This window comes from Benincasa hispida, chromosome 11 (assembly GCF_027475165.1).
Source record: "Benincasa hispida cultivar pf3 chromosome 11, pf3_genome.v1.1, whole genome shotgun sequence".
Classification (NCBI taxonomy): Eukaryota; Viridiplantae; Streptophyta; class Magnoliopsida; order Cucurbitales; family Cucurbitaceae; genus Benincasa; species Benincasa hispida.
The window spans coordinates 43,189,738-43,213,427 of record NC_143488.1 but is presented as its reverse complement, the minus strand read 5'-3'; the positions used below and the strand labels follow the sequence as shown (position 1 = coordinate 43,213,427).

Below are 23,690 nucleotides of genomic sequence, written 5' to 3'. Positions count from 1 at the left end.
CTGGTTAAAAAATATTAGTAGAGTGCATATAGTAATTAAATACACATAAATAAATCACATGAATACATTTATATCAACTAGTTTCATAACATGTGAGTTGCACGTGATTTACAATATTTAAAGTAGGTATATATGAACTTATAAACAAACTTGAAAGTTGACTTATAATCAAGTTATCAATTGAACTATGTAGAATTATTTTATTATTATTATTTTTTTTTTACAAAATACAAATTAGATAAACTCGATATAAAATACATTGTATAAAAGAATGTGCAAATTAAATTAAAAAATTGAAACTATTATATTTTGAATTATTGAATAATTATGTGTCATTTAAATAGTTTTAATACTTATTAGTTTAAATATTTATATTTGTTTTTACACATATCCTGATTTATAAATAATTATATCATTTTTAAGATCGACTGATATGAACCGTTCTGACATAAAATTATTATTTATATTTTATTTAATAAATTTTTTATGTAATTTTAGCATTTTTCAATTTTATCTTTTTTTTTATGACATTTAAGTAGGGGTAATTTTATCATTATACTATGTTGTATTAAGGTTTTTACTGGGAGGCTATTTAAAGTCTTGCCTTTAGGTTGTTTAGTAGATTAATGAATTAAGTTTTAACTTTTGTGCTTGTTTTTTGCCAAAGAGCTTATTGAATTTGCAATTCATTTGAGTTGCATGCCGAAACATTCAAATAAGATTCATCATCCTTCTTGTAGAGTGTTCAAATCTGGGTGAGGAATTTGTTCTTTGTCTAAGATATTTGATCTTAAGACAATTCGTGTCTATCCTAATCCTAGTTGAAATCATATTGATTTGAAGGTTTATTGAGAATGATGGTCCTCTTGATAAAGCAAAAAGTTTATTTTCCTTCATCGTGTCTATCATGATTGTTACACTTTTGTTTCATGTAACAAAAAAAAAAAAAAAAAATCCAACCAGTAAAAATAAGAAGAATACATTTTTCTTTTTCTTATTAATCACCAAATCAGATAAAAAAACGAAGACGTGTCAAAATAAATTTACAATTCAGTAATTAAATAGCCTGCATTCCTACGTATCTTTTAATGTCAACGGGACACAACCATTTGAGTTGATACTACTTTTCATGATTTACATATAAAAATAAAAAATGTTGGTAAATATACATAAATGATCAAATTTCAGTACGTTTATTTCTTTAAAAAAGAAACATTGAAAATTCAAAAACTAGAGGTATTATGATTATCATTTTTCTTTAATTTTTGATGGAGTGTGTTAAAATGTATTTGTTTTCTAACATGATTGGTTATAAATATTAATTTTAATATAGATTTAGGATATAAAAATAATATTTAAAGTATTTGGATATAATGTTATTTATTAAAATACTATAATATTTTTCATTGTCTATTTCTTGAGTTGCTCCAATTGTGCTAACTTCCAAATTCTACAAACTTCTAAAATCATTATATATAAATTTTTAATAGATGTGTTTTATTATCTACACATAAATTATGATTTTATTTTGGTGTGTGTTTCAAATATTGGTTGGATTTTATATGTTAAAATTATGCAGAAAAAAAAAAAAAGGAAATGAATTTTTGTGGTTAAAGATACTTTTACCAACCGTTTTGCTATTGTGCTACATTTAAAATGGAAAATATATACTTCATCTAAAAATTTTAAAAATAAAACCTCAAACAATTTTTTTCTTCACAAATCTCATTATTATAATTTTAACATTTATATGATTATTTAAAATGTTTCATTTAAAAAAACTCATGCAATTTTTTTTTTTTTTTTTTTTTGTATTTGATATAGAAAAAAGCTAATAATTATTATTTTTAATATAATTTCTAAATGTCAAGTAGCGTACATTCTCTCAAGAAGGTAAAAACACAAAATAATAATAATAATAATAAAATTGTTATCTTACTTCATTAACTTAAGAAAAGTAAAGATTGCTCACTAACGTATCTTGTTTTAAATTAACAAAAAAGGAGAAAGATGAAATTTGTGTTTTTTAAAATTAAGAAGATTTAATCAATTTTACTTCTTACTAATTTTCTCCTTCCGCTCCCCTAAATTTCTCGCTTTTTTTATATCTGAATCTATTATATCCATTACAATTACATAAAAAAACAATTTGGATAGAGATCATAATCTATGAAATCTATACTTGACTTCCCGTTCTTCTTTATCTTTTCCATCTTAATGCAAAAAAAAAAAAAAAAAGTCAATAAAAGTATTAGAAAATAATAAATTAATTAAATAGATCAAATAAGCACGCATCCTTAATTTTAAGGAAGTAATATATAGGGAAAAAAAATAATAAGCCACTAAATTGAATCCAAAACTAAAATAATAAGATCAAATAAACACACAGGAAAGAAACTTGCAAAAACTTATGAAAGAAGTTCATAAAATTATAGGAGTTGTGAATTGTCCCTCCAAATTTGTGAGAAGTGAATCAGATAAATAATCCTCTCAATCAAATGCCTTCAAATAAAAAAAAAATATCTATTAAAATAACAAACATCATTAATTAGCCACATTAATTAAGGACAAAACAATCTTCTTTGAAGAGGATCACCACATCAAAGTTTCTTTTGAAAGATATTTGGAAGACATATAAAAATTTTCGTTACTTTCCCAAACAATTTTCTATTTATAACTCTTCATTATATTGTTAGGATTTAGATATTGGTAGTCTTCTATTCAACAGATAGTTTTAGAACGTATAATAATAATTATTCATTATGTTGATAAGATTTACATCTTTTTATAGATAAGATATCTGTTGTTTAAGAATAGGGTTTTAGAATAAAGAGATATAAGGATAGAATAGACATTTTGAAAAAATAAGAGCAAAAAGGAAAGATAAAAATTCTGAGTTTTGAGCTCCATCATATAGTATTTGTTTATTGTCACTAAATTTAACGAAAAAAGAAGAGAGTTCACGAGCAAACTGACTCAAATATCTTCTTTTTATATTCTATAGTTTTTGAGTGGAATATTCAAATATTTAACCTGTGTTAGTTGAGAGTATAGGTCTTAACTAACATAATTAGGTTAAATTAGTGGTCTAATATTGCTAAATGGAGGTAATTGTTATCCATTCTGAAAATAACAACAAATAATTATATTAATATATATGCTACATCTTAAATGTTTCTCCAAACCTAACTATCAGTCTCAACCAATATTCATAATTTTATTCAGCAAAAAAATTGCTATAAAAGAATATATAATTTGCATTCCTTTTTGTAATTATCTTACCGGAAAAGAATTGATTGCTGAGGAAAGAAAATGAAGGATATTTTACATTTTGGAGTACCAACTCAACTTTGTATAATAATAAAAGAACAAAAGTAGTAATTGACCCTCGAACCCCCCAAAGACTTTAATAATTAATATTTAGGCCATGTGGAGATCTGAAAAGAAAAGGTCTATTCGCTCTACCACTTTGTGCGTCTGCAGCTTTGTCTTCTTCCATTGCTCTGCAACCGACAGAGTAATAGAGGGAGAGGGAGAAGGAGAAGGAGAAGGAGAAGGAGAAGGAGAAGAAGAAGAGAGAGTATCGTACTGCAGACTGGCCGCCGGTGAACTTCTCTCTCCGGCGTTTGTTTTGAGGTCCGATTTTTCTTCAATGCCCACCTCTATATCCTTGTTATCATCATCATTTTCTTCTTCTGCTTCTTTTGCCTTTTTATCCTCTCTGCTTGCTTTGTTCCCACGGCATACTTTTTCGCTTTGATACGCACTCCCACGGAGGAAAAAGGTCGATTCGATCTCGTTTAGGGCTTATATGTTGTGTTGGTGTTTTTCTTGATCTATTGATTTCTCGAGAGCTCTGGAGGACGTTAAAGGAACCCTACCGTTCCTTCGAACGTGTTTTTTTCCCATTTTGGTAGATCGATTTGGTTTGAAGTGGAGGAAGAAAAAGAAAAACGGGGTTTATAGGGTGAATATGCTTTGGTTGATGAGATTATCCGGGTTTTTCTCCGCCGCAATGGTGATGATTGTGCTTGCTCCGGCTTTACAATCATTTCCTCCGGCTGAAGCCATTCGATCTTCTCATCTCGATTTTTACCTTCGTTTGCCTGTTGATACTGCCTTTTCCAGATCGTTGAACAGATTCTCCTTCCGAAAGGCATCTACATTTCGCAATGCGGCTCAATGCGGAGGCGGTGATCCGAAATTTTCTGGGAAGTTTGGTGTGTGCGATCCGAATTTGGTACACGTTGCCATTACGCTTGATGTGGAGTACCTTCGTGGCTCAGTTGCGGCCGTCAATTCGATTCTTCGAAACTCGCTATGTCCAGAGAGTGTTTTCTTTCATTTCCTCGTTTCGGATACCAATCTCGAGGACTTCGTTCGATCCACCTTCCCTCAGTTGAATTTCAAAGTGTACTATTTTGATCCGGAGATTGTCCGTAATCTGATCTCCACTTCGGTCAGGCAAGCGCTGGAGCAGCCGCTTAATTATGCTAGAAATTACTTGGCTGGGTTGCTGGAGTCTTGTGTGAAGAAGGTAATTTACCTGGATTCTGATCTTATTGTGGTGGATGATATCCGAAAGCTATGGACGACGAGTTTGGGTGAGTGGACAATCGGGGCTCCTGAGTATTGTCATGCCAATTTCAGCAAGTATTTCACAGCACGTTTCTGGTCTGATGAGAGATTTTCCGGCACATTTGCTGGAAGAAAACCCTGTTATTTCAACACCGGCGTTATGGTCATAGATTTGGTTAAGTGGAGGAATGGTGGGTACACGGAGAAGATTGAATGGTGGATGAAGCTTCAGAAGAGTAATCGCATCTATGAACTTGGGTCACTGCCGCCATTCCTGTTGGTTTTCGCCGGAAACGTGGCGACCATCGAGCACCGGTGGAACCAGCATGGTTTAGGAGGTGATAACGTTAGAGGCAGTTGCCGTGACCTCCACCCGGGTCCGACAAGCCTCTTGCATTGGTCCGGCAGTGGGAAGCCATGGTTGAGGTTGGACTCCAAACAACCATGCCCACTAGACGTTCTATGGTCACCATACGACTTGTACGGATACTCCTGGTGATATCTCAGATCATATATGATGTCGCTGGTAAATTTCCCCGCAGGACCTTTTTGACGCTTTTCTTGATAAAATTTTCAATTTTAGTCCTATTTTTCGGTGTTTTTCCGTCTCTTTCCAGTTAGTTTGTGCTTCTTCTTCTAACTCCATCTTCCAGGCGATGTGTATCCTATTTTACGATTTTTCCTGGGTCTGAAAATAAAAAGGGAAAAAACGGGCTATTCGATTTGTTTGTACAGACTTTACATTCTTTTATGAATGGATACTTGATGGTGGTTTTCCATGTATTAAAATTTTCGATCAAACAATTCTATTTGTTGCTCTGTTTCTAAGCTTTTGCTAGTTTGGTACAATTATACTCTCAAGTGTAGCCATCCTATCATTCACATGGTGATCTTGCCTGAAGTGATCAAGATGTTTAACGACAAGGAATTTCCTTGGCTGGTCCAACAGAGTTTTTTTGCTGCAAGCGTTCTGCACAACATATTTGGCTCTGGAGAACTCCTCTCTTTATTGAAAGGTACGGTTACAATTCCATATTTTTCTCACTTTGACTTATTTCTAGATTTGTGTTTATTGATGCACCAGAACATAACTTTATAAGCATGCATCACTTGTCTCAAGGGCTTTTCTGTTCAAATTGGATCTGAATTCTCAGGCTTTAAGCATTTTTGGAACTTCTTTATCCTAAATGTATGTGTTTTATTGCTAAGATCAGAAAGTGTGGTCTACGTTTTGAGAGAAAGAAGAAGGGTATCAAGAAAATATTGGGGGCATGTGGGTTAGGCTTAGTGTTAGTGTGTGTGTATAAATTATTAGAAAGTTATCCGGAATTGCCAATAGTGGCCAAAAGGGACCGAGTGGCTGTTTCTAAAATACTCCAATTTGTGTGAGCTGGAGGACCAAATTGTAGTATTGGAAGAATCTTAAAGGGGTTTTGATAAGAAGTAAAGTCCTGGACTCTTTTAAGTTAAAGAAGCGGATTCGGTGGCAGGTGTAGGTGACTTGTTAACTGGTCCAATGTCCTTTTCTTGTGGCCTCACCCACACGGGTGGGGTCACACCTCCATATACTTTTCTTTAGTCTCTCCCCTTTTATCTTACTATCCTTTTTCAGAATTTAGCATTATAATTATAATTAGAGCTCTAACTATAGAGCTATGGAAATTGGTTTCTTCCCCTACTTTTATACAATTATATGCTATATTTATATTTCTTTTGCTCAAAATGGTAGCCAAAGTATGTGGATTGATTAAGAGGGAAGAAACAGATTTATCCAACCATTTCGCCATTAATACTCTTTTGTCGCTTAGAATGGAAGAAGTTGAGGAACTTAAATCTAGAACAGCATGTAGGTTGAGAGGCCCCTATGTGTCTCATTGTTTTATGTGTGGGGACCGTTTGTTGCCTGGGCTTCTGATGTAGCTGGCTACATTGGATAAACTTTACTAACATTATAATATTCTTTCTATACAGAATACCTTATTCTTTACAATATTTTATTTGAAGTAGATATTGCAAAATGTGGGTTAAATTACAAATCTAATTCATGTGATTTTTCCTGTTTTTTATAATTTGATCATTGTGCTGGTTTAATAGGTAATTAATCTCATAATCTATTTATTATTACAATTTTGAAGTCGATGTGAAATACTGAACATTTCTGCCTTCGCTGTTAAGTTGAGTGGTGTAAGAAAGTAACACGTGGCAGGGACCTCCATGATTGGATTGAATTTCACTGTGAGCATAATTTTCTTATTTTAGTCTTTTCTGCTTTGTCTTTGAATTGTGGACGCGGGCAAACATCTCTACGTTTCCTCCCTTTTAAGTCTTCTTGCTGTGCGGTCATGCCAGGCTGGTTCGTGTGATTATTTTAAGACAGATATGTCTTAATGTTGCTTTCTTTTTCCCTTTTTCTTTTTCTTGTAAGAGATATACTAATTCGAAAAAAACAAAAAGATAAAATACAATCACAACCGTGGGAGAAATCTAAATCTCAAAGTGGACTGCTAATAGTGGGGAAAAAGATGAAAATAGATGGTGTTGAGAAGAGTAGACTTTGGGATCCCTTTACAGCTAGAAACAGCCATGGAAGAGTTGAACTTGAAATGAGGGGACCAAAAATTTTACTATTTTTGCCTTTTAAGTAGTTCTTATGCATTTTCTCGAGCTTTAGGTTTCTCACTGAATATTCTCTCTCTCTCTCTCACACACTTTCAGGCTTGATCTAAATGAAGAAGCATCATTTGATTTGAACCTAATTGTCTCCCAATGTGATGCATATTTGGATCCCACGATTTAAAGGAATATTTCGAACTTATGGAGGGATATGGAGGTAATAGCTGTACGTGTGCATACAATCTTTTTGTTTAATATTTTTTTTTCTAATAATAAAAAAATGGTGGTAGTTCAAACTAGTTTGTAAAATAAGATTATTTTGTGTCAGGTAGGTGAAGCAATGGTTTTCTTGCTGGGTGCAATTTATCTTTCATGTCTTTTAGCATCTGATAATTTGAATAACGATTGTCTTGAGTTGCTTCACGATTATTTGCTTATTTGGGTGTTAATAGTAATAAATTGATGATGTATTGATTGATTGGTTATTTTTTCTCCCTTTGTCTTTATTTTATTAGAAATTGAGAGAAATCAAATAATGTACAAAGACATTGCAAAGAACAAGCCCACGAATGAAAATTCTGACACTATTTACAAGATTGGACTCTAATTCAAAGGAAGAGACCAAAAAGTCTGATTAATGAATGTTCATAAATATAAGTGTAGCCAACATCTTAGGGTGTGTTTAGTCTAAGGAGTTTGGAAGTATTGATCCAATTCAAAAAAATTATGTTTTGTAATTTTATGATCCAATTTTTTCAATTTCGAATTGATTTTTGTGAAGTAGGAGTTATAAACTCTATTCCTTGTTTGGCCCAAGGAGTTGGTGAGTTCTACCACCAAAAAACTTATCAATTCCTACACTATAGACCTAAAGAGTTCACAACTTTTTAGACTTTATAACTTCTTATTCCTTACTAAAGTCTACCACAAAACTCTTTATGGTGAAAAAGGAGGGTTTAGGAGCACCTCTTCGCTCTGTTATGATTTGGATCAAGTTCAAGGGTCTAGAAAAATTGACTCCAAAGAGAGTAAACGAGTAAACCCACGGAAGATGGAATTGTCCTTTTGCTTTTTGCAAAGAACACACCATTTCAGTGACATCACCAAAAGAAATCCTCGGAGTAAGTTTTGAGTGTTCGATCTCTCATGTAAACCTTGCCAAATAAAAAGATTTTTTCTTCTTAGAGTCAGCTCCCTTCTCCTGGGACGGGCCACATGGTCATAAATGGTAGTGTAGAAAAGGAGGTCTACTTGTATGCTAATCCAAACTCGAAAGTCTTGAAGTTTTGAACTCCAATATGAAAAATGGTTTCAAGTACTGAGCGTACTATTCTTTTGACGGTTATACTAACAAAAAAAAATAAAAAAAATGATGGGGCAAATAATTTTTTATTGGATAATAATGAGATGACTATTTGAGAAGAAGTAGCAAAAGAAACTAAAAGAAATTATCTTCGTTGGCAAAACTAATGAGTAGAAACAATATCATTTTCCTAGTGGTTTAATGAGTTCGAAGACGATTATTTTTCAAATCTTAAAGACTGAAGAACACTTCTAAGTAATCAAGATCCAAGCTCAAATTTCAAAGAAAAAAATGTACTTGGCTTTATTTTTTTCCTCTCTTTTAATCTCTTCATTGGGATATTATGGAATGTATGTGAGTATAGCACCCTTTTTTTTTTTTCGGAAACACCAACAGCCTGAACTTTATAAAAATAATTCTTCTTCTTTTCCTTTTTTATTTTTTGGGAAGGTAAAGTATTTCTAACTTATTCGCAACTAAAATTTTTCAATGGATGACCTCTTTCTATAAACTTTTCTATGATTGATCTCCTTTTTGTCATGTGAAATCAGTTATACTTCGACTTTTTAAAACAAAACGATATAACTGAAGTCGGGTGCCTATTCCATCATTTTAGTAAGGGATCGTTCACATTCTCGATTTTTTATTTTAGTTTTCTCTCAACTCTCATTCGTCTTTGATGTCGTCTCAATTAGTTCATCACTGCTCACGATCGTTTCTACACATTTTCCATCACTGTTCTCGAGATTTGAGAGGTATTTTACTCGTTTCCTTCAATGCATGTTGATCTTTTCGTTCAGTCGTAACAAAATAGTTTAGAGTTCGCTTACTTTAACGAAATTGATTGCTCATCGCTTTATTAAACGATTCCCTAACTTTAATTAAACGAGCTCCTGACTTTAGTTAAACGATTGCCCAACTAAGGTTAAACAATTGCCCAACTTAGGTTAAATGGTCGTCCAACCTAGGTTAAACGATTGTTTAATTTTTTGTGCAAGCGATCATTAATTGTAAATGATTGTTTAGGTTTTTATTAAACGATCTTTTACTTATTGCTACAATGTATATGTTTGTTATAGTTTACTGAGATGGTCGTCCTTGTTGAGAAATATTTTCTTACTACCGTCTCTTGCATGGTCTACAAGAAGAAACTTACCATAGAGCAAATGGTGATGTTTAGGAAAACATGCTTTGATCCACTGCTGGACGTGGACCTCGTGTTTAATGGGCAGTTGTTCCACCATTTTTTTTTTTTTTTTTTTTTGTTAATGGAGGTTAGCGATGAGAACTTGGATGTTATAAGCTTCAACATATTGGAGAAAAAAAGTAACATTCACCCAAGATGATTTTAATCTGATAACTGAGTTGTGGTCGACTGAGGAAACAATTGAAAGAAATACAAGTGGTGAGAGACTACGACATCTATTGCTCGGGTCGAAGAACCCAAATGAGAAGAAGGAAGAACTTTGCAAGGATGTTGAGACTTTTGAAAAATTCAGGTTTACAAACGATGAAGATGTATCGAAGTTGTGATGATGGGAAAAGACAAGAAAAAACAATTCGACGTCAAGACATTTAGGATTGTCGATGACACCGAATCTTTAGGCATTATAACTGCTCGACTGTCTTATTTGAACGTTTGTTGAATAGTATGAAGTGTATTTTACGTGGGAATGGAGTCGCACGATATAAAGAAAGCAACAAATCCTAAACACGTCACATTCTACAATATAAAGGGATTTGTATTTACATTCCAAGTGCATACTTGTTTTTCCAATTGAATTTAATATGTATTCAATGTAGGGGCAATGGGGCTCCCCATCCCCTTCCACGATGGGTGAATTTATCTCCATCCCTACCCTTGTCCCCACCATTTAAAGGCGGGGGCGGGGGCGGGGCTGGAGGCGAGGATTCCACATCGGGAAAATAGGTTCCTACGGGGACCCATTCCCTGTTTTCCCCTTTGTTTCTCCATGGGTCCTTTTTTTTTTTTTTAAAAAAAAAAAAAAAAATTCTCAAGATTCTCTTTGGTTTGGGCTTAGACAATTTAGTTGGACTTAGATTGGACTAAATGAAAAACTAGGCTAAATGTAAAAAATTAAAATACCTATATATATATATATATATATATATATATCAGAAATCTAATTGGGGCGAGATCGGGGTCGGGGTCGGGGGCAGGGCGGGGCGGGGATACCCTCCCCATCCTCGCCCTGTCCCCGGTTTGGGGATCTCTACCTAATTCCGGGTCAAATTAGGGCTTTCCTGTCTCGAGGGGACCCGATCCACGAGGAAATTTTATTAACTCTAATTCAATGGGTTGGTGATAAGTTATTATGTAGGTTTGGGCTTACAAAACACCCATCTAATAACAAGAAGGCAATATTACGAATTTTTAGATGGACGTGTTTTCAGGCTTCATCGTATAAGTTGTTGGATAGGAATGTATTCCAACAAAAAAAAAGAAGTAAGCATCTCCTACGATTTTTAAACAGTTGCTTATAATTTATTAAATGGTCGCTCATGTTGTAACAAACAATTGTCTAAATCACACTAAACGATGTTCCACATTTTTAAACAATCGCCCACCTTAGTCTAAATGACCGTTTAGAAATTATCTAAATCATTGCTTAAATTTTAATTGCTTCTTGTTGTTCTTGATCACCCTCCATCATTATTGTCCATTTCATCATCATGAGGGTCTTTGCTATCCTGAAGAAACGAAAGAATCAACAATAATGATCGATTAAAAATTTATAAATGATAGTACGACCTAAATGATCGTTTAGATAATCATACACGAACGTTTAGAAGAAGTTAAACGATCATTTAGGAATAGCTTAACGATCGTTTTAGAAATACTAAACGATGCCTAAATGATCGTTTAGCTTACTTTAAATGATTGTTTATCACTCTGACGTTTTAACAATGGCATACCTCAAAGATTGAACTAAGAGGCTTATTTCATTCAGTTCTTGGGTAATACGTTCATGTTGCTGATTAAACGCATCACCCATTTGACGGACAATAATCGCCAGGTTTGCCAAATCCTTGCGAACTTTTAATATTTCCCCTTTCAGGATCTTATAAGACCTTGAATGCTTGTGTCTTCCTATTGACTTAGAGTGCTTGTTTGAAGAATCAACTTGCCTCTTTTTTCCCTTCTGATGATTGATCTGACTCCACATTTGGCTGTAAGGAATGCTCAATCATAGGTAGCTCTAAAAATGGATGTGATGACTGAGGGGGGTTATCTTCATGAGTATATTCATCGAATATATTATGACCCCCAGACGTCTCCTGGTAGTCAATATGGCTATCGAGGGAGTGTCGATCAGTGCTATTCTCATCAGGTCTTATTTGCTCGTTCGTTTACGTCAGATCCACCCCTCTTAGTCAATCTTCCTTATACCTCATCTCATGTACTGTTGGTAAGTCTCGACACAACAATAGTCCACATGTGAATGATGTAAACAAGTTAGTACATATGAAATATATTGGGATTATCCTAAAACTCGCAGTTCGTAATCATGGAAACATTATATTTATCAATAAAAGTATTATTGAAGAATTTATTCAATAAAAGTGTTATTGAAATTGAAATTGCATTATGTTATAAAATCCAAAAAATGAATCCATGACTATAGTATGAATACGGTAACTTTATGTAAAGACATAAAAGAGGATCGAATTATAGTATATAGCCAAAAAGGTCTATAAGTATATGGATGAGATTAGGTACCTCATCTTGGAGACATTATGGATGCAACCTACTTTGTTTATTGATACAAACGATGTGTCTCGAAATCGTTCATGTGGAGACATGCGATTGGGGAGCATCCTATGCAAAAGAGTTTTGCATAAGATAGGACCATGAAATAGTCACTTTTCTTTATAACAACCATTTATTGTTAAAACTGATTAATTTAATTCGATGACCTAGGGTAACTCAATCGTAATCTTGAGTTAACTATGAATTCCTGTTTATTCAGGATTATCCTTTGATTTGCATAGGTGAGAGTAGTTTAACAACACTGCTTAGTGAGAGTAGTTTAACAACACTACTTAGTGAGAGTAGTTCAACAACACTACTCAACATGTCTCTCATTTTGGGATAAGACTAGATAGATAGCCGGGGACATAGTCCTGCAAGATAAAACTCACTCTTACAAGAGTTAGCAGATAGGTTGTTCCCTTAAGTATTGATTCCTGGTCTTGAACAAAGGGGCCCCATCCTCTCGTGGTCGAGAGGGACATGGTTTATTAATTGAACTATAAACCAATTGTTCAATAGAGGATCAATGGGAGCTTAAGAAACAAGATGTATTTACAGGAGTAAAATGGTAATTTTGACGTAGCTGTAAATACGAACGACCTGTGAAGGATTGATTTACTGATTATGGTTAAATCATGTGGATAGAAATATGTCTCGATGGTTAACGAATATTAGTTAATTTGGTTTAAAGAGCTTAGCCAATTAATCTCAAATCGTTGGAGCTTATGATCTGTAGGTTCATAAGGCCCTTTTACTAGCTCGTAAAACATTACCCATTTACTAGCTCGTAAAACATTACCCATTGGATTAAAATATTGGGTGATTTTGAAGTGTTCAAATTCAAAATTAGGGTTTGGAATTTGAAATGTTCAAATTCATTTTTAAGGTTATGGATAATTATATTTGATATAATTAACGTTTAATTTTATCGAAATTAAACGTAATTAGAGAGTTTAAAATATTTAAATATTGATTACATAAATAGGATTCATGTTTGAATTAGGTGTTTTATTAATTTAATGTTTGATATTAAATTATTATTTATTTAATTAATTTAATTTAATTAATTAATTATTTAAATTAAATCAATTTCAATTTAGGAACTTTAATTTAGAAATTTAATTTAATTAAGTTGGAAAAAATGAATTAAATTAAAATTAAAATTGTGTTTAGTGGATTTATCCAAGTATTTCCAACTAGTTGGTGGATTTCTCCACAAATTCAACACCTTGTCCACTCACTTAGTGTGAATTGAAGTGTCAATTAGTTGAATGAGTGAGTGCTTGCATGATTCAAATTGACAAATACTTTATTTTTCAAGTTTTTGAAGGTCATGCAATCTAATTTTATGAGATTTTAATGCAAAAATGAGTTTTGCTCAAAAACCTCTCCAATTCCATCTTAATCCATCTCAATATGAGTTTTTACCACTCAATTCAAGACTAAGAATAATAGAGAAGATCCTCTCGATGGTGATTTGGAGATCCAATTTCATGTAGAGAGCAAGGATCAAAAGGGAACCTACAAAGATATACATTCTAGAAACCCTTGTTTCAGAAAAACTGTTTTTTAGCATGCTTTGAACTCAAATTAAGTGTAATTAGAGTACTTAATGATTATGTTAGCTTCCTCATTTTGCATCTTTACTCTATCGAAATAAATTACTAGTTACTAAATGATCGTTCATGATTTTCTAAATGACGCTCATGATTTTTCTAAAAAATTGTTTAGTAAAATTTAAGTGATCATTTAAAAAACAATCGTTAAGATTTAGATGAGTGATTGTTTAGAAATATGTAAGGCATTGTTTAGTGTGATTTAAACGATCATTTATTACAATATGGGTGATAATTAATAAACTATAAGTGATCATTTAAAAACGGTAAGAGATGATTACATTTTTCAGTTGGAATACATTCTTCTCCAACGACTTATACGATGGAACTTGAGAACACATCCTCATAAGAATTTGTGGTATTGCATTCTTGCTCACTTTGGTGGCTATGAACTTATTGGATGTTGATAGTGTTTCGTAAGCCCAAGCCTACAATATGAGGGAAAAAAAGCACTTGATACACATACATAATTTATCACAAACCCATTGAATATGTATTGAATTCAATTGAAAAAATAAGTACGTACCTTGAATGCAAGTACAAATCCCTTTACACAGTAGTATATGAAGTAATTAGGATTGTTGCATTTTTTATATTGTGCGATTCCTTCTTTTCGCTTAAAATGCACTTCATACTATTCACCAATCAATTAAACAAGACAGTCGACTAGTCATAATGCGTGAAGACTTCGGTGTCATCGACAATGGAATAGGTGCCCGACTTTGATTGTATCGTTTAGTTTTAAAAAGTAGAGATATAACTGATATTTCACATGGCAAAAAGATCATCCATAGAAAATTTTGATAAAGAGGTCATCCATAAAAAATCTTTTAGTTTTTGAATTATTTTGTGATATTTTCCGTTTCTAGTGGAACCATTGTTGTCAAATATAATAACAAATTTAATCGGAATAGTTTGAATTATGGCATAATAATTAGTTGTCATAAATGCAATGGTTAATTAAAGCAACTTTGATTACACACCATTTAAAACTATGAAAGTAATACGGTCAAGAAAAATACTTTTGGTCCTTAAACTTTCATGAAAGTAACAATTTAGTCCATGAATTTTGATTTGAACGGTTTAGTTCCTTTACTTTTAGTTTTGTAATAATTTAGTCATTAAATTTTAGTATATAACTATTTGGTTCTTATACTTTTAAATTTGTTTCAATTTAGTCCCTCGTATAAAAAAGATCATCAAAATAAGATGTTAATTTTTATTAATCTATGATGTACACCTTTTATTTTATGATAATAATGTCTCTAATTAGTCTATCAATTTATTTATGCGAAAAATCTCATTAACTCTCACCACTAATTTTTACTATAGAGACTGAGTCGTTACAGATTTTGAAATTCAAAGATTAAACTGTTACAAAATAAAGTTCGAGAATTAAATTGTTATAAAATTGAGTACATGGGTTAAATCACAAACAAAAGTTCAGGAACTAAATTATTAGTTTTACGAAAGTTTGGGGAGTAAATGTGATTTTTAAAGCAGTAATAATTAAGTTGCTAGAGTAGGTTGGGTTTGGATTGGATATTATTTTGGATCTAAACCCATCTTTAGAAAGTTGTTGCAAATGGGTTCAATTCAATATGCATGGTACCTCGGGGTCTGTTTACCAAATTAGTACTTTATAAAGCTAATTGTTAAAATAATAATAATAATAATCCAAATTTGGACAAACCTACCTTGTTTTTAAGTACAAATATCAAATCTACCATTAGATTGAAAAGAGGATGAAAAATTCCATTAATTGACATTAGCTAAAATGGCTAAGTTTTTGGGATTTCAGAACTAAGATTTGAACTTATAAGGTACTGTCTGGGGCGTTTAGATGATATAGGATGTAGGAAGTTCTGATGTTTAGAGAGTTCTGATCGAGTATAAACGATCGAATATGTTAAAGCATTAAGATGATAACAATACGCGGAAGGAAAATGACGATATGAAACATGTGAGATAGGATAATGGGCCTTCAAACACTAAATGATATACGCCAGATAAGTAAAGCATCTAAAACACCTAAGGATTTCAAATGGTAACTTAGAAGTAGAACACAATGTATTCCATAATATATAACAAGGAAAAAATGGAAAAGATGAGAAGTTGGGTTACACAAAATTCAATCCAAGTTGTTACCAACAGAAAATATGTAGGCTGACCGGATAAATAGCAAAATTTAAGTTTTCATTTGAATAAATAGCAAAAACTTTTTAAAATTATAAAAGTAGAAAAACGAATTATAAAATTAGAAAATAATGATTAACAATTGTCAAAACTACCCCCACATGGAATTCTAAAGGTGTGAGTTTCAAAACCGTTTGAAAACAACAAAACATTCTACCTAGATAACTATCACACACTAAACAATACATTCTGACAAAGTTTCTAATCTACGTGTACAAGAAATAAACTGCTTTCTTCAATACAAACTTACTTCTAGAATACAAGATTGAAAGGAATCAAAATCTTGGAAATCAACTATTTCAGTGTTGCCCTCAGGAGGTTGGGAAGAATGATCAATGTTTGCTAATTCATTATTCAAATACAGTGTATTTTCAGTGTTCGGGGCAACAAATGAGACATGGTCAACCACTACACATAAATCAATTTTGGGAGACTCTGATAAAACTGACATCAACCACAAAATATCTTATCTTTAACAATTCTCATAAGATTCGGATTGGTAGAATCAATCCGGTACATTGTCAAACGAGATATAATTAACTCACTAGAGGGAAAAAGTTTACCTTGGATATATTCCAAGAATTATTGGAACCATGAACTTGATGGAATATGCGCCTCAAAATTTCTAAAATCATGATAGTGAGAATTCTCATCCTATCGACCATTAAAGAGGAGCCTAATCCGTTGTAAAGCCATATAAAAAAAACAGTAGTTTGTTAAAGATACCACAACAAAACCTAAATCGATGAACATTTTGTGTGAGTAACAAAAGTTATGACAATTTTTTTACAAAGTGATATTTCTTTTTTACAAATTGTTAAAATAATAGCGAAAATAGTATATGAAATTAATTTATTAAGAATAAGAGAATATACAACTAATTTATTAAGAATGGATGCATAAAATTATGAAAAACAATTTAAAGATTCGAATAAAATTGAATACGTATAAAGTAATGAAAAACCATTCAAAGATTTGAACAAAATATATGGATAAAATAAAATTTAATAATATTTGAATATTTAAAATATAAATTTGGTAGAAAAATATGGATATTTAATTGAGTTGAGATTAATTCGAAAAGTGATTAAACATAATCTAAAATAATAATAAAATATGGAGATTATGTTAACTATATGACCAAAATTAGGAAAGCTGTTATTTTTAAGGAATATTAGTAATTATCCTATATACATAACTCGACCCTATTTTTTATTCGACACTTACTGGTATTTGTTGTTTCATCAATTTGGGGGACTCTGATAAAAATGACATCAACCACAAAATATCTTTATCTTCAACAACCCTAATAAGATTTGAATTGGTAGAACCAATCCGATACATTGTCAAATGAAATATAGTTAACTCGGGAAAAATTTTACCTTGGATATATTCCACAAATTGTTGGAACGATGAATTTGATGGAATATACACCTCAAAATTTTGAAAATCATGATAGTGAGAATTCTCATCTCATCGACCATCAAAGAGGAGTTTAATCTGTTGTAAAGTCATAGAAAAAACGGTAGCTTGCTAAAAAACCACAACAAAGCCTAAATCAATGAATATTTTGTATGAGTAACAAAAGTTATGACCATTTTTTTACGAAGTGATATTTTTTTCTCGAATCATTAAAATAATAGGAAAAACAGTATATAAAACTAATTTATTAAGAATATGAGAATATACAGCAATTTATTAAGAATAGATATATAAAGTTATGAAAAACAATTCAAAGATTTGAATAAAATTGAATATAATGAAAAACCATTCAACAATTTGAATAAAATATATAGATAAAATAAAATTTAATAATATATGGATATTTAAAATATAAATTTGATAGAAAAATCTAGATATTTAATTAAGTTGAGATTAATTCGAAAAGTTATTAAACAGAATCTAAAATATTAATAAAATATGGAGAGTATGTCAACTACAGCAAAATTAGGAGGACAGTTGTTTTTAGGCAGTAATTACCTTATATACATAACTCGACGTGTTTTTATTCTACATTTACCTGGTATTTTTTGGGAGACTCTATAAAACTGACATCAACCACAAATATCTTTATCTTCAACAATCCTAATAAGATTCAAATTGGCAGAACCAATTCGGTACATTGTCAAACGAAATATAGTTAACTCAGGAAATTTTTTTACCTTGGATATATTCCACAAATTGTTGGAATGATAATTTGATGGAATACGACTCAAAATTTCAAAAATCATGGTAGTGAGAATTCTCATCCAATCAACCATCAAAGAGAAGTCTAATCCTTTGTAAAACCACAACAAAAACAGTAGTTTGTTAAAGAAACCACAACAAAACCTAAACTGATAAACACTTTGTGTGAGTAACAAAACGAAGTGATATTTCTTTTTTCGAAATCGTTAAAATAATAGCAAAAACAGTATATAAAACTAATTTATTAAGAATATGAGAATATACAACTAATCTATTAAGAATGGATGTATGAAATTATGAAAAACAATCCAGAGAGTTAAATAAAATTGAATACCTATAAAGGAATGAAAAACCATTCAAAGATTATAATAAATTATATGGATAAAATAAAATTTAATAATATATGGATATTTAAAATATAAATTTGGTAGAAAAATCTGAATATTTAATTAAGGTGAGATTAATTCGAAATGTGGTTAAAACAAAATCTAAAATGATAATAAAATCGGGAGATTATGTTAACTACATGAACAACATTAGGAGGGTAGTTATTTTTAAGGAATATCCACAATTACCCTTTATACAAGAATTAATTCCTTGAAATGAGAAAAACATGGTTAGTGGTGCATGAATCAATTATCCAGGCAAAATAGTCATTCTCTACTAAACAAGTCTCCAATACAAGTAAATCATATTTATCTGGCTTGAATTTCTTCTAAGTATTTAGGACAGTTCCTTTTCCAAGGTCCCTCGTGGTTACAATGGAAACAAATTGCTTTTACAGTCTTGGCCTTCTTGCCCTTTTGGAGAGTAGCTGGTGCGTTAGCTTTCGCCTTTCCACCTTTCTTCTTCTTCCACTTTTTGGTGCCGGAAGAAGAAGATACAAACTTAGTTTCAGAGGATGATCCTCTGTAGAAATTCTTTGAGGATGAGGCAATATTTGCTTCTCCTTTTTGTTCATTTCTTTTCATCAAGGACTGAAAAGTCTGAAGCTCATTAAGTAAGGTGGTCAGGTTGTAGTCAATCCTATTCATAACAGCATTGCTACGAAACTGAAGGAAACTTTCAAGTAAAGATTCCAAAATGAAGCTAACCTGAATGACTTTATCAATGATAGACCCATTCATCTCCACCACATTGAAGTGGACCATCATATTGAGAACATATTCTCTAATAGATGCCCCCTCTTGCATACGGGCATTGAAGATGTGTTTAAGACGTCGTGCTTGAGTTGTGTGGACGGTTAACCGAACATCCCCCGCGGGGACTCCATGATCTCATAGGCAGTGATCATTGGCTCATGCTTCTTGGCTAAGACTTCTGAAAGACTCGTTTTTCCGTGACCATTGCTCGTATGTCTCTCGAACATTTTGAGTGGTATTTGGAGCAGGAATAAGAGAACAATCCTCTGCTAAGACAAAATGGAGGTAATCGATGGTCAGTATAGTGTTGATTGTGTTTTTCCAAGTCGTATAATTTTTGTTCATTAATCTGTCGGCGACGAGCAGATTTAAAGTCGCGGAAGTCATAATTAAAATGTTTAAACCATAGAAATTATTTATATTAGCATATCATGCATTAACCCATTTAGAAAATCCAATCAATTTTAGCAAAATAATATAATGCACCCTAAGTGACATCTATTTTGCAATGATGCTCCAGTGATAGGACAAAAGCCACCATAGAGTGATCAGTGATCAGGTGCCCCTTCACTGAAATGAAACTACTTCAACCAATAGACATAATGACCCCTTGTTATTGTAACTATTAGTCACTATCGTTCGATCTAAAAATGGTTAAACTCACTTAACATTTTTTGTAAGTGTAACCCTTCATTTTAGATTCTAGAGTTTCGCCCCAATGAGTCAACCGTAGGAAAAAAAAAAACAGATTGTGGCAAAAACTAAAGTAATCCTTATCCATTTCTAGAGTGTGAATAAAGTGTCATGCAGAATGCCATCCGTAGGGAGACATTCAAGGTGACATGAGACCAAACATGAAACTTTACTTCAAACTAATGAGACAGATCGAAGAATGAGTTAACACTTGTCCTACTCCCACTTACTATAAACGCTCTCTCCATTCATCTTGGTATTGATCTATACAAACACCCATTTGTAGGGGGACACTCAAGGTGCTTTGAGACCAAGTATAGATCCCACGGTGTGAAAATTTAGGGAGAAATGTTAATAGGAAAAATGAAATATCATATACCCCATTTTTCTCCCATTGAGCGTTTTACCTAGAGTTAATTAACTTAAGAAAACCTGGCTACTGATTTTAACTAAGTGTTTGTTTAATTTGCCCAAAAGTAACACTTACTTTGGATAGTTAAACAACTTTGATTAATGTTTATTAAACATTTTAATAAACTTTAATCAAACATTACATGCTTATAACAAATCTATCTAATTCACCTTTCCAGGTAAGTTCCTAGATAAGGGTGTTACGTTTTCATCAACTTAAGTACCTCAGCCTAGACAGAACAAACTTTAGACAAAAGGTTCCTTCTAGATATATTTGTTACAAATTTAATCTTTTAATTAAGAATCAATTTAATCCTATTAAACTGATTAAAAGATTAAACTTATATTTCTATTCTCATTAGAAAAGTGATCTTAGGTCTATATGAATCATATTTTAAAACAATTTTAAAAGATGATTTTAGCCTAAGGTTTGCATGTAATTCTGAATTATTGATTTTAATTCTAATTTCGTATAATTCTAATTTTATTAAAAAATGAAATTAATTAAAACCATACATTGCATGTGAAAGCATACTTAGATAATGTTATAACAATTATAAATTCCCCTAAAGTGGTGACATGCTTCATGCAATTCCATTTCTTTACTAACATACATAACATTTATATACTAAAGTAATGAAATAAATAATAACATACATTCAAACATACATCCATACACTATATTATAACTCTTATAATATAATTGATGCATGTATATGTTATTAATGCATGCATGAATATATTATAACATTTATATTATATGATGCATGAGCATGCTTTATTAATCAAATCATGCAATTATATATATTATAACACTTAAAATATAAATGATGCAGGAAATTAAATGCATAACCTATGGTGGGATTTAATACTATATGACATACAATATGACATATATATTTAAATAAAAATCGTACATAAAATACAAAATTAATAAAAAAAAATTATTTGACCGGGATTGGACACATAAACAATGAATTAAATTAATGTAACACTTATATTAATTTAATTAATAAAAAATCTAACTATGACATAAATAAATAATCAACCGGTTCAAAACTAGCGAACTGAGCCTTGAACCGCTTGGACCGAACCATCCAGCCTTCAAATCGAACTCGAACTGCTCGAACTGATCGAACCGTAAGCGAATCAAACGAACCACGAACCGAATCAGACAAGATCCAATTTGTTCTTTCCATCTCGGAGTGTTGCAACACTGTGCCAAGTGTTGCAATGCTACGGAAAGAACAAAACACTGTTCTTCATCGCAGTGTTGCAACATTAGGGCATAACGTTGCAACGCTATAGTATAATCTTCACTGTACAGCCGCATTCTCCATCATTTCCCTACCGAATATGGTCTCATTTTCTTGAGATTGGCACCAGAAAACCCACGATGACTCAAGAACTTAAAAATATAGACTCGATTGCAATTATATAACCAAAACATGGGCCCTTACAAATTAAAATTGTAAATACAAAGCAATAAAGAGAAGCAACAAATCCCGAAAACATCTAATAATTTTAAACCAACATATTCTTAAACACTCATCAAATGAAAATTACAGAATGCTTAAATCCTACTAGAAATCTGTAAAAATAATCTTGAAATTTTGAAAAATTTTGGTCCAAGAAACCCCACTCTAATACCAATTGAAGGAACCATTGAAGGTCCTTGAGTGGAAACGAGATGGAACCCAAAACCCAAAATTTACAGAACATTAAATTTACAGAGACCAAATAGAAAACTATGCATTTAAGATGAAAAATACAGCATACTCAATAGAAAGAGAAAAGAATTAGGAAGATGAGACTTACCCTTAGAGAACGTTTTTTTCACGTATCCTTTTCTCCGCAAAAACACGAACTTGAAAACCTTTATTTTCCCAAATGACCACTACCAAAATACTTTCCTCTGTATTCTCTAAGATGTGAATCTAGGAGTGTGTGGGCTCTGGCTTTTTGGTGAGGGAGAAAATTAATTGAGAGAGGAAGTGATTTGAGTGATTGGGAGAGCTTATTTATTTATTTATTTTTCATAACTGCTCTATAAAAACTAAAAGAGGAAGAAGATGATGAAAAACTGTTTAACTCTCTGTTCTTACTAACGTAGTAGAGGGTAACTCCCTCCCTAAAAATATTTTTTTGTAAAAAGAATTAAAATTAATAAATCAAATTAATTTTAACAAAAACTTTAACATATATTTATATGATAACCACTTTATCATATAATATATATTATATCAAATATAACATATAACCTATAGTTTAATATTGTATCCAATACAATATAACCTCTAGTTTAATTCTCTTATCAACAATATTTAATATAAATCCCATTTATATTAAATTTAATTATATGAATCCAATTCACATAATAAATATTTGAATCATATTCAAATATTTATTCCTCTCAAAGGAACTTTATATTATAATATATCAAATACATTATAGTAATTATATCCTATATAATTGAATTAAAATAATTATATTACATATAATTAATTTTCTCGATTAATTTGTCCAAAATTTATTCTTATAAAAACCTTGTTGAGCTATAGAGGGGACCTCATGGACCTATAGCTTGAAGCTCCAATGGTATTTGAATAATTAATTAAACTCTTTAATTAATTTACTCAACGTCCATTAATCGTCAAACACTCCACTAAAGATCGACAACTGTACTATTCGCACTACATATATATTTCTGTGTTCATTTGATATAACCAATTAATAATGCGATGACCTTTCACAAATTGCTCATAAATACAGCTAGGTCAAAATTACCGTTTTGTCATATAGTCCAACTATGACTAGACTCCTCTTGGGCCAGGAGAGGGTGGGCGCCACATTGTTCTACTTTCCCCTACCTTGGGAAAGGAGTGAACTCCGTCTTATGTAGCTATGTTCCTAGCTCCCCAATCAGACGAATTATTAAAATGGTAGGCTTGTTGAGTCGGTGATCTGGCTACTCTCACCCATACAAATCAAAGGATTGTCTTCATAGGCAGGAGTTCACAACTCACTCAGGATTTAGGTCATGTGACCTATGGTCATCTTGGTGAAATGTGAGTCTCTATTATGAACGACATTATATAATGAGACTAGTCATTACGTAGTCCAGTCTTATACAAACTTTTGTGTGTAGAATATCCCCGCTCACATGTCTCCACATG

The 23,690-nt window shown here is 31.8% G+C and overlaps 1 protein-coding gene across 6 annotated transcripts; it reads left to right on the top strand.

Moving 5' to 3' along the window:
* Positions 1-3,357: 3,357 nt before the first annotated feature.
* On the top strand, positions 3,358-10,206 carry LOC120090384 (putative galacturonosyltransferase-like 7). Of its 6 annotated transcripts, XR_016524596.1 has the most exons (4): positions 3,499-3,636; positions 5,446-6,931; positions 7,294-7,408; positions 7,520-7,676. XR_016524596.1 is itself a non-coding variant. In XM_039048009.2 (2 exons), the coding sequence occupies exons 1-2, from the start codon at positions 3,428-3,430 to the stop codon at positions 5,075-5,077; spliced, it is 1,158 nt and encodes a 385-aa protein (XP_038903937.1). In that variant the 5' UTR covers positions 3,358-3,427; the 3' UTR covers positions 5,078-5,367. The 6 variants fall into 6 exon arrangements, 1 of the variants encoding a protein (XP_038903937.1); XR_016524594.1 differs by having other exon boundaries at positions 3,497-3,636; positions 5,528-5,594; positions 7,294-7,676; XR_016524593.1 differs by lacking the exon at positions 7,520-7,676 and adding an exon at positions 9,675-10,206 and having other exon boundaries at positions 5,446-7,408.
* The last annotated feature ends 13,484 nt before the right edge of the window (positions 10,207-23,690 follow it).

Coding starts and splice junctions, on each gene's coding strand:
- LOC120090384 (XM_039048009.2), top strand. CDS start 3,428: ATGTGGAGATCTGAAAAGAAAAGGTCTATTCGCTCTACCACTTTGTGC. Junction 3,637..4,128: donor TCTCCGGCGTTTGTTTTGAG/GTCCGATTTTTC, acceptor TGCCTTTTCCAG/ATCGTTGAACAGATTCTCCT.